General features: G+C 54.8%; 1 protein-coding gene across 2 annotated transcripts in view; it reads right to left on the bottom strand.

The window, feature by feature from the left end:
- The window catches only part of VRK1 (VRK serine/threonine kinase 1), a 104,729-nt gene extending 93,209 nt beyond the window's left edge, over window positions 1-11,520 (bottom strand). Inside the window, exon 1 of one of the 2 annotated variants that reach the window (XM_081101498.1) lies at window positions 11,291-11,520. In XM_081101498.1, coding sequence (XP_080957624.1) covers window positions 11,291-11,369 — 79 coding nt within the window. In that variant the 5' untranslated portion in view covers window positions 11,370-11,520. The remainder of the gene's footprint in view (window positions 1-11,290) is intronic. The other variant, XM_081101499.1, reaches the window with a different exon arrangement.
- Between the last annotated feature and the right edge of the window lie 750 nt (window positions 11,521-12,270).

Below are 12,270 nucleotides of genomic sequence, written 5' to 3'. Positions count from 1 at the left end.
TAGATGCCCAATGCACAAAATTCGTGCAAGAGTAGGCCTTCCTTCCCTCAGCTGCCTGCACCAGCTTCCCTCTGGCACCCAGGACCTGGGCTTCCCTCGCAGCCCCTGCTTCGTCCAGAAAGTTGTCCAGAAGGTCGTCTGGAAGGACGTCTGGTCTAATTAGCATATTACACTTTTATTATTATAGGAGATAATAATAATAATAATAATAGACATATTTCATCAGTTACCATGTGCCAGGCACAGTCAGAACCACTTTCTATCTAGTATCTCACTTGGTTTTCCCAGCATTTCTTTGAGGTATGCACCATTGTTAGCCCATGTTACAGGAGAGGACATTGAGCCTCGGAGAACTTCAGCAACCTGCCCAAAGTCATAAGGTAACACGTGGTGGAGCAGGGATTGAACTCAGCTGTACTATTCCAGCGATTATGCTCTGCCTCTATGTCAACGGGACTATGAGATTAAACAACGGAAAGTCGAACACGGACCCTGATCTTCAGAAACCTGGGATCTGGTCACTGAGACCAGCGTTGCACTCAGGCGCAGTGAGGCAGAGGCCGAGGAGACAGTGTGCAGGGACCATGTTTTGTTTGTAAAGTACTTTATACCTCTCTCCTTCTCCCCATCAATTTCTCTGTGACATGGAGCTTCTCCCCAGTTCAGGCCACAAAGACGACCCCAGCTCTAAGCCTCAGAGGAGGGGTGCCCCAAGGGTGTGAAGCAGAGAACAAGAATGGAAAGTCTCCGTTTTCAAACTTTAAAATATGCTTTTGCAAGTCAGGGCAGTAGGAATATAATTCACAGAAGATTTGTGACTCAGAAACCTGGGCTTCTGAGCATGGAAAGCCAAGGTCTGGAAGGAAAAGCAGAAGTCCCAGCAGACTGCACTCCATCTGAGACAGGGAGGGAGAAGGAAGAGGAAGCAAAGGGGGAAGGTGCCCAGGTGTGTCTGAGAGGCCCTGTGTGCATCCTGCCCCTCCCCCCCAACCCCAGGCAGTGGTGGTGATAGAGCCCCTACGGGACCCACCTTGTCCCCCAGGCTCTGGGCTGCTTGCTCTGCTCCCAGGAGCCATGGGCTGAATTGTGTCCCCACCACACCAAGTTCAAAGTTCATGTGTTGAAGTCCTGACTCCCAGTGTCTCAGAATGTGCCTGTATTGCAGACAGGGCCATCACGGAGGGGATTACGTCAGAACGAGGCTGTGGGGTGGACCTGAACCCAGTGGGGCTGGTGTCCTCCCGCCAAAAGGACACTAGGACACAGACACACGTGTCCTAGTGTCCTTCCCTCCTTCATCCGAGGGAAGACGGATGAGGATGCAGGAAGGTGGGCCTCGGAAGAAACCAGTCTTCCAACGCCTCGACCTCGGACGTTCAGAGAAAAGGAATACCTGCGCACTAAGCCGCCCAGTCTGTGGTGTTTTGCTGTGGCAGCCCCAGCACGGGAACGCACATGGTGACCAGAGTGTGGAGCCACCGAGCGGGGTGGCTCTAGGCCCCGAGTCTGCCCCCACCCTGCAGAGAGCTTGGCGCTCCTCTGCACCCATCTCTGCTGGGCACCAGCATTTTGCTGCCACCTGGCTGGGCACCAGGCCCGGGCCCTTTCTTCTGTCACTCAGTTCAGAAGGCACCTCCTATGAGGCCACAAGTGAGAGAGAGACGTTGGCACAAATGTGCCTTAACATGTTATTGGTTTTAAATTTTATTGATTGATTGATTGATTGATTGATTTCAGAGAGGAAGGGGGATGGAGAGAGAGAGAGAGAAACATCAATGATGAGAGAGAATCATGGATTGGCTGCCTCCTGCATACTCCCACTAGGGAGTGAGCTCGCAACCGGGCATATGCCCTGACTGGGAATTGAACCCGGAACCCTTCAGTCTGCAGGCCAACACTCTATCCACTCAGCCAAACCAGCTAGGGCTTCACATGTTAACTGGATGGACAGAATTCCTAGAAAGCAGCAAAGGGGACGGGAATGCAAAAGTGTGGCCCTTCCGCGACAGGAGGCCTTGCGAGGCAACTGACTTGTGTCACCCTCACCATCAGCCCTGACAGGCAGGCGTGGTCATGACCTAAGGATGAGGAACAGGTCTGCACCTGCGCTCACGGCCAGTCCACGACAGGACGGGCTTCCTGCCCAGGGCTGTCTGGCCCAGAGCCATGACAATGCCACCTGCCTGTGACACTCGACAAGTGGACATCCCCGGCCCCACCCCCTGTCTTTTTCTGCCTGGCTGTCTCTGCCTAACACCTTGAGAAAGAATGAATAATCAGCAAGTTGGTAAATCATGCCCAGTTCAGGCAAACAAGCCACGTGGTTGGCCCCTCACAGGTGAGGCTTGATGGCAGAACATCAGTGATCATTAATAAAAGAAGCCCAGGCTGCAGGCCGCCTGCACGTTTGGATTCCTCAGGGTTTGCACCTCACACCAGGGAGCTGAGCTCAGCCAATATTTTGATAAGCGTAACGCGTGATTGAACGGAGGTACCGTGTATCTTTGGGAATTAAAATATAAACCAAAGGCCGATTTGTGGACCCGATCATTCTTTCTCCTGGCTCTCACTGGCCTCCGCGATAAGGCCTCGGCTGTCTTCACATCTGCCGAGCAGCTGTAAGAGGAGTTGGGACACATGGCGCCGCCCTTCGACGTACCTCCTGGTGTGACTTGGAGTTTATCCGGTTGCTGTTGAACAATGGTTTGCTGAGCACCCATTTGCCCCAGGCGCGGTGCTGGGTTCTCAGGGTGGGGATGAACCTGCCAGGATTGCCGTCTCTCAGGAGGCCACGCTCTGCTGGGGCAGGTGGACACAAAGCCAAAGCGACCGTTACAGGACAGAGATGGCTGGCTGCGTTACAGGAGAGGATGGCGGTCTCCACCCTCAAGTTCCCATGGGAAAAGTCCTTTCCACGCCCCGAGGAGGGTTATTAGACATGAATTCCAGCTCTTCCCCCACCCACTCCTCCCGAATAAGTGGCTTGTCTGATTGGAGCACTGGGAAACAGAACTCAGATGGGGCCAGTGCCTTTCTTCCTCTCTCTCTCTCTCTCTCTCTCTCTCGCTCTCGCTCTCGCTCTCGCTCTCGCTCTCGCCTGTTCCTACCTCCCAAGGTAAGAAAGCTGGGGTCTGGACCAGTCCTGCCTCCTGACTCAGGTCTGTTAAGGGTCACAGGTGTGGGCAGAGCCCCCCTGCACCTGGCTGTAGGTGACTTGCTCAGGAGAGTCAGGTCCAGATCTGGGACCGCAGTCTAAGGAAGCCCATTGGGCCACAGGGCAAGCCACAGTCGCCGACCCAGCTCTAGCCATGATCAGGCTGGCATGTGGATATTCGTCTACTTGATTCTATGACTGTATTTCGATTTATTTCAAAACTCAAAGGGACGGTGATGAAGTGTTAGTTCCCTAAACCCCATGAGCTGTGACAGAGGGAAGTCGGAGGGGATGAAGGAGCTAAAAGGGGGAGAGCGGCCTAACCTAACGGGCTGGTGGGCAAGGCTGGGCCCCGAGTGGAGCTCTGAAGGTGAAAGGACACGAGTCAAGCAGACAAGGGTGGGCAGGGCGTTCCTGGCGGGGACAGGCACCCGCGGAGGCGCGGAGAATGAAAGCAGCTTGTGCTCTTGAGAAACTGTGAAGAGCTCCCCCATCCCGTGGCCAGCGCCTCCTCTCGCTGAGGCCCCTGCTCCGCCTCCTTGCCTCCGTCCACGCCTCTGCTTCTCCAGTTCCTCTTCAGCCCTCGCCTGACCTCTCCACCGCGCCATCTGCCTTCCTCAGGCCCCCGAGAGCATGCTTGCCCTGCCCCCAGGGACCACGTGCTACTGATTCCAGCGACCACTGCTGTTTTTAAAAAAATTGATTGCAGAGAGGAAGGGAGAGAAAGAGAGAGATAGGAGCGTCAATGATGAGAGGGAATCATGGATGGGCTGCCTCCTGCTCGCCCCACACTGGGGATGGAGCCTGCACCCCGAGCGTGTGCCCTGACCCAGAATTGAACCGTGACCTCCTGGTTCCTAGGTCGATGCTCAATCACTGAGCCACGCCGGACGGGCATGACCACTGCTCTTACCCTGCCAGCCTCTTCACCCCGTTGCCCATTCCCTTCCCTCCCAGCACGTTCCCCCTGGGCCCTGTGACGGCGCTGCCCGCCTGCCTTCCCTCCTCTGAAAGCTCTTCTGCAGGGCCTCCCGCGGGCACTTCACCTCGGTTCCAACCTCTGAGGCTCCAAGGCCCTGATCTCTGCCCTTATGTTCACATCTGCAGATTGCGGGGGGCCGGGGAGGAAAACGTGGGGACCGCCGCGTAGGGTTGGCTTGTGAGAAATGAGAACGGATCACCCAGGAGAACAGACGAACTCCCCCAAGGAGCGAGTGTGGATTCAGAAAAGAAGCGGGGTGTCCGTGGTGATGGCGGAGTAGCTCACATCACACTAACCTCCCGCCGGACAGCAGCCACGGGCGGGCAGGGACCCAGGGGGCTTGGCCCTAAGAAGGAGCCGCGCTGAGGGAGACCCACATCCTTCTGACTGTCCCGCTGAGGCCGCTCCTGGGACCACGTGCCTCACGGGGGCTCGGACTCAAGCAGAACGTTGCAGTCTCAGCCTGAGGATCCACAGGATGAGTATGAACAGCCAGAGCGATTGGAACTTGGGGAGGTGGGACCCCAGAAAGGGGGTGATAGGGGCAGCCCTAACACCTCCATCGAAGACCCCTGAAAGCCGTGGCCGATGAATGAGTTGCACCCGCGTGAGCAAGACCTCAAGTAGCCCAAGACCTGACAGCAGGAGGGCCAAAGGGGCAGGCGGAGATCGCAGCTGCCCACCTCGTCCCCTCTCACCCCCCTTGTCCCCCTCGCCCCTGCCCCCGCAGGGGAGACCGGGTTGGAGCCTGAGCCCTACCAACCTAGCGGAGCTTCATCAACATTCCGGGCTGCCCACTGAGACCCCCCAAAAGACCAAGACTTAGGAGGAAAGCCTATGTCCAAGGCCTAGGGAACTGGGAAACTGAGGCACGCCCATAGCAGGAGCGGTCTTAGGTGCACAGCTAGTGAGCAGCAGGCCTGGGATCAGCCCTAAGGGCTCTGGCCCCAGAGCCCATGCTCTCCACCACCGCATCCACGCAGCTCTCTCCGCACCGCCTTTCCCTGTTTAAAGCGCTCATCCCCGGGTTCAACATCCAGTGTCCTCGCCCATTCAGCTGCCGGCCTCCTGCACGGAAGATCCATAACAGCGGGAGCTTGACCCGGGGCGGGCACACAGTCCAACAACATTTGTTGAGTAAAGAAATGAATGGTTTGGGATGGCTAACTCACCAAAGCCTGTGCATGTATAATGATGCATTAATACATTTTTATTGGTAAAGACATGATTAAACATGCAGTCCTGCCATATAATTTCACCTCCACCCCCACCCTCCCACCCACACTTTATGACCTGGATTCACTTATTGGTGAATTAAATCACCAATAAGCACTCTGGTTCGTGGCCCGGTTTATTTGTGTGTATCTGTTACTGATTTTTTTTTTTTTAATTCTCACACAAGGATATTTTTCCATTGATTTTTAGAGAGAAGGAAAGACAGAGAGAAACATCGACGTGAGGGAAACACGTCGATGGGTTGCCTCCTGCACACGTCCAAGGCCCACCGGGGCCCAAGCTGGGGAGGAGCCTGCAACCGAGGCACGTACCCTTGATCAGAATTGAACCCAGGACCCTTCGGTCCGCAGGCCGACGCTCTATCCACTGAGCCAAACGGGCTAGGGCTGTTACTATTTTTAAGCCGGAACAGGAATTTCTAAGTGCAATGAGAATGACTCAGTATTTTGATGAATCAGCTCAGTAGGGAACATTTCCACGGGTAATCAGACCGGACAGAAAGATAGGGCTCACGCTGAGAGTGAATGGGGAGGAGGGGAACGAGGGAGAGAGGGAGACAGAGATAAAACCTTTTTGTAGTCAGAAAGGCAGTTGGCGTCCACACTACGGAACTTACAGAGTTTCTGCTTTATCATAAACTTGGGCTGGCAGCTGTTTTAGTTTCCCGTGGCTGCCACGACAAATTATGGCAAACGTGGTGGCTTAAAAGCACGGAAATGTCTTCTCTCACAGATCTGAAGGCCAGAGTCCGAGATCAAAGTGTCAGCAGGTCTCGCTCCCTGCAGAGGCTCCAGGGGGGTCCTTCCCGGCCTCTCCCAGCTCCCGGGGTCCAGCTCGTGGCTGCCTCTCTCCAGCCTCCATCTCCACCTCCCCCTCCCCCTCCACCTCCCCCTTCACCAGGCCTCCTTCCTGTGTGCATCTGATCTCCCTCTCTCGCCCTAACCGGTTTGGCTCCGTGGATAGAGCAACAACCCTCAGGCTGAAGGGTTCTGGGTTCAGTTCTGGTCAAGGGCACATAACCCAGTTGCAGGCTCGATCCCTGGCCTTGGTTGGATTTGTAGGTTCAATCCTGGGCCCTGGTTGGGGCATGTGTGGGAGGCAACCAATAAATACTAGTATCTCTCTCTCACATTCTCACATCGATGTTTTTCAGTCTCTCTCCCTTCCTTCTACTTTCTCTAAAAAAAAAAAAAAAAAAAAAATGTATCTCCCTCTCTTGCCTTTTTTAAGGACACTCATTATTGGATTTAAGGCCCACCCTACATTCAGAAGGATCTCATCTCAAAATCCTTAACTTGATTCCATCTACAAAGAGACCTTATTTCCAAAGAAGGTCACAGTCCCAGGTGCAGGGCCTAGGCCTTGGTCATATCTTTTCGGAGACACAACGTACCAGCAGCCATGGCCCGTGTGGCTGCCATAGTCCCCTTTAATGGAACTAAAAGAGGAGGCCCCGCTGCCAACCTCTCACTGTCCCCAGGTGTTGCCTGGCATGTCTCCTGCTTCTGCACGTCCTTCCTAACCTGGAGCCCGCGCTGGCCCAAGCCCAGCCTTCCTGCAAAGTCCCCGCTCTCCAGAGAAGGACACAGAGGTCTGAAAAGATGGCATTGGCTGCACAAGGTCACACGCAGGGAGGAGTCGAGGCTGACCCAGGTGGGAGTCCAGGCTGTCCCACACGCCAGAAACACTCCCGCTGTTGGAGACCCCACACTGTGTTCTTTAAACTCATTTGTTAAAATACAGACGACGCTTCCTGAGGTTTCCAAGGAAACCCATTTCATAGACCTGAGTATTGGATCACCTTCTTCTCGACATAAGAGATGGGGGGGTGGGGGGGGGCGGGGCACAGGGGGGTGCCTGTGGGGAGAGAGGCAATAAAGGGGAGCTTTGATACGAGGGCAGATTTACAAATTGAGAAACTGATGCCCAGAGAGGTTAAGTGACTTGGCCAAGAGTGCACAGCAAATCGGGTGCATCTAATCAGAAATCTGCAGAGGGAAACTTGAAAGGCATCAGCCAACCTGAACTATCCCAAACTGGCTGTGCAAAGGGCTGCTGTCAGCAGAAGCAAGTCGAATTAGCAAGGTCCCCGCCAATTCGTCAGGCACGGCCAAGGGGCTCCCCTGCGTCAGTCCCTCCCAGGAGGCCTCCCTCGCTGCGCAGTTCTAAGAAGAGAGTTCAGGGGCGTGGGGCTGAGGGAAAGAGGCCGAGCTTTGGCAGTAGGCCTGCCACGAAAGGCGCAAGTGACCTTGAGCAAGTCCCTTCCCCCTCTGAACCTCAGCCTCCTTTCACTTTTCCTTTTTAAATCCTCACTTGAGGGAATGTTTCTTCACTGACTCTAGAGAGAGAGGAAGGGAGAGGGAGAGAGAGAGAAACCTCAATGTAAGATAAAACATCGATGTGAGAAACATCGATTGGTTGCCCCATGAACACGCCCGGACCAGGGATCAAACCGGAAACCTGGGTATGTGCCCTGACTGGAATTGAACCCGAGACCCTTCAGTACACGGGACGATACTCTAACCACTGGACCACACCTGTCCAGGGCTCCTTTAACTTTTGAAGCAAAAAAAAAAAAGAGTTGTACTTTATAATCTCAAAAGTGCCTGTAGTTCTAAGCATTTATTATTCAGAAGCTCCTGCAGTTTGGGCAGCTGCAGGGCCAGCTAGAGCCCGTTCAAACCCAAAGGATCCCTGTGGCTTCCTCTGCCTGCACCCTTCCCCGTCCTCTGTCAGCAGCTCCCACTTTTCCATGGGAACCGTCCCCCAACTTTCACTCTACAGTTGGCTGGGCTCACCCTACTCCCGCCTCTGCCCTAGAAGGGGCATGTGAACCAGGCCTGGCCAATCGGTGTGGTTTGCACCCTGAAAATGGTGATTGGTTCAGGGAGAGACTTGTCATCTGATCGGAGCCAATGGGATTCAATCCAGGGGCTTTTGTGAAAAGTTCTGAGAGAACGAAGTTCTTATGCTGGAGTTGCTGAGCCATGAAAATGGGAACCTGGGCCAAAGGGTGGGAAGCATGAAGGGGGAGCCTGGCTGACCACGATATCAAGAGGCGGTAACACTGCCGAGCCCCTGGATGCACCCTTACCTGAACCCGGAACGCTTCTGAAATTTTTAGTTACACGAGACATGATAGTCCTTCCTTCCCCACTCCCCTCTTTTCTTTTGCTTAAGTCACTTTCAGTTCTCACTTGCGACTAAACATTCCCTGGTTGATTCAAAAGCCCTCATTTTAAAGATGAGGAAATGGAAACCCAGAGTGGAAAAATAGCCTTTTCATATAATCTGACAGCAGAAAGCACTTCAGAGCCCATCAAGTTCAATTCCCACTATTTACAGATAAAGAGACTGGTGTCCAGAATAAGATGGAACTTGTTATGCGTATACAACACACACACACACACACACACACACACACACACACACACACACACACCTTGCAGTATCAGTCGCCTTATTACAATGCTGAGAAACTCTATTTATCATCAAACATTTCATACATCCTATTACACGTGCGAGAATTATTATCTAGCCCGGTGCCGTGAAATGCTTTTCCCCATAATGGAATTTCACTCTGGAAGTGTATTTTGGCATTAAAAGGTTCCACTTTAGAATGTCGATGGTTCAATCTGTGATCTAAAAGGCACTTAAATGCTTTGAACAAGAGGCATAAAAAGCTTTTACTGCAGAAGCCTTGCTGGATCTACCCACTCCGCCATTGATCCTTTTCCCCAGAAGGCTGCTCTGGGAGCAGCCGACGCAGCGGCAAACCCCGGGGCCAGGCTGGACCTCCAGCCAGCGAGTCAGACACATTTCACAGGCCTGCACTTCCCCTGTGCCCATTGGCAGAGACCAAAACCATCCTGGCTGGGCTGCAAGGCACTTTGCTCAAGAAAGACAGCCAGGCCCTAGCCGGTTTGGCTCAGTGGATAGAGTGTCAGCCTGCAGACTGAAGGGTCCCGGGTTCGATTCCCATCAAGGAAGTTGCAGGCCCGATCCCTGGCCCTCGTCAGGGCTCGTGCAGGAGGCAACCTCTCACATCGATATTATTATCTCTCCCTCTCTCTCTTCCTCTCTGAAATCAATAAAAATATATTAAAATCAAAACGAAAGAGTTGGCTGTTTTTTTAAGGCAGAAAGACAGCCGAGCCACCAGAAATGGGGCTGAATTCTGACCCCTCATTACTGCAGCGCGACCCTTGGTTCGGTCACTTCACCTATTCAGGTCCCACTGAGGGAAGTGGGGTCGTGGGTAGAACCCCACTTACAGTTCAGCCCACTGACTCTCGTTCTACCCCAGGCCAGCCACTCACTTCTCTAACCTCCTCCTCCTCACTGTGAAGGCCATTTGCCACTGAAAATGCCACCGAGTCGTCCTGGTCACTCGTGCTGTGGGTGGACCACCCCTGCCTCCACCTCAATTCCCTGGGGCCTTCCAGCTCAGTCACCTGCTACGGAGGAGCGGGTACGATTGGCCCCTCTTGGTCATTGGCCCGCCCTTTGCCAATAGCTGAGGAGCAAGGCTATTTGGTCCCCTGTCTGCCTAGTCAACGGGGGCTAAGAGCAGGCGTGTCCCCTGAAAAGGGTGGCGGGCAGAGCAGCAATGACAAGTAAAACAAAACATAACGTTTCCCAACGGCCCCGCCAGAGTTCCCGGATGAAATCAGTGTGGGAAGCGTGGCATCCGCACTTCCTGTGAGGAGGCTTTGAACGAGCCGTAAAGGTTAAAGATGGCAGCACATTGTCAAACTCTTGATCAAGAGGTGGCGCTCCCTTCCCTCCCCCCACCCCCCACCCCCACTCGGGTCCAGGACTTGCCTCTTAACGGCTTGGCCAATAGCATGGGGAGAAGGGACACTGGAGTTGCCGCCCAGCCTTGGAACCCGGCCTCCGGAGGGGAGCCACCTGCCCAGGTCCCCCGGGGGGAACCTCGCTGTGCAGAAGCCCGAGCTGGCCACGCGGGGAGTGTGTACGGAGAGCCAGAAGCCCACGGCCCCAGCTGTTCAGTCGCCTAACCCAGTCATCAGACACGTGAATACAAATGGCCATCATGGGCAATCCAGCCCGGCAAACAGCGTGGGGAAGAAGCGAGGACCAGGGCCAGTAGCCAGACCCAGGCCACGCTCCGCACCACCACCCCCCCCCCCCGCACCCCCCACCCCCCCACCCCCTGCAACGCAGCCGCGGCTGGGCTGCTCGGCCACCTTCAGGTCAAACCATCCGAGCTTCGGCCACGCCACTGGGGAGCAGACTGGCTGCCTCGCGTCCCTGCCCCAATGCCCACCCCGCAAAACCGTGCATGGAGTTAAATGGCTGCTGCCGTACGTCACTAAGGGGTTTTGGACACAGCAAGACATAAACAGAACAGTGGACCATCTCAAAGCATCAAATCTAGTAACAAATGTCCCGTGAAGATAAGAAGTAGTGCACGAGGGTGCGCGGGGGTGCACGCACACACACACACACACACACACACACGTGCACACACCACACACACACACACACACCCACTTCTTAGGCACATCGATTGCATCATTCATTCCCACCCTGTCTCCTGCCTCAGCGTGTGTCACGTCCCAGCCACAGTCCTGACAACATAGGGCCCAGGGCCCCTGCGGGAAAGAGCACGGCATAAGTATGGGGAACATCATTAGTGGGTGGGTTTCATTAACGAACGAGAATTTAATGCCATTCCAGGAGCCAAGCAATAGCGCCATGTCAGTCGGTGTTTCGTTCCCACTGCAAAGCCATCGCTACCACCACTGCTCGTGTTCCTGGGCCGCATCCGAGAAGGCGCTCCCTCGCCAGCAAACCCTCCCTCCCAGGAAGGCGTGTGGGTGATTCCAAGCCGTTCCCCTCCACCCACGGCTCACCCTCCACCCAGAACAGCCCAAGGCAAAGCTCAGCCTTACCTGGGTCTCTGGAGTCGAGGGTTCGGGCTGACACACGCCTTGGGGTGGGGAGGCCATGCTGCAGGGGAGACAAGGACATTCCTGGAGGCCCCGGAGTGTGCTGGTGAGGCCACTGGGAGGCCCGGCCTGTGCTGGAGCGGAGACCCGTTCACATGCCAGCTCTCATGCCAGCTCTTCGCAGCTGGGAGTCTGCAGCAGCAGCGCTACTTCTGTCTCAGGGGTATTGTGAGGCCACAGAGAGGCAGTGACTGCACGCTCTGGGGAAGGAGCCTGGAGACCAGCCGAAGGGGTGAGAGGAGTTGAGTTGTGTGTCCCCGAAATTCAAGTGTTAAAGTCCTAACTCCCACTGTACCCCGAAAGTGGCCTTTTGAGTAATAGGATCATCGTAAGTGTCACTTGTCAAGGAAGGTCATACTGGAGCGGGGTGGACCCCTAATCCAGTGTGACCAGTGTCCTTGTAAAAGAGGGACATCTGGGCCCTGGCTGGTTTGGCTCAGTGAACAGAGCATCTGCCCGCGATCTGAAGGGTCCTGGGTTGGATTCGGGTCAAGGGCACATACCTTGGTTGCAGGCTCCCCGGCCCTGGTCGGAATGCGTGCAGGAGGCAATCAATTGATGCATCTCTTTCATATCGATGTTTCTCTCTGTCTCTCCGTCTCCCGCCCACCCTCTCTAACCACCAATGGAAAAATATCCTCGGGTGAGGATTAACTAACTAAATAAATAAATAGAGAGGGACTCCTGGGCACAGGCACTCGAAGAGTGGGGTGAGACTGTCACAGCCGAGGAACGACCAGCAGTGAGGAGCCAGGCTGGGACAGACCTTCCCGGGGCTTTCAGAGGGCGCAGGCCCTGTGACACCTTGACCTCTGACCTGCACCCCAGAGCTGGGAGAGAACACAGTCCTGCCGTCTAAGCCACTGGGTTAGTGGCCCCAGGAAAACACACGGGGTCATTCCTCTAACACAGTGGCTGGCAAA

Source organism: Myotis nattereri, assembly GCF_964212035.1.
Source record: "Myotis nattereri genome assembly, chromosome: 1".
Classification (NCBI taxonomy): domain Eukaryota; kingdom Metazoa; phylum Chordata; class Mammalia; order Chiroptera; family Vespertilionidae; genus Myotis; species Myotis nattereri.
Note: the sequence above shows the minus strand (reverse complement) of the source record. Positions and strands in the feature narration are given on the sequence as shown.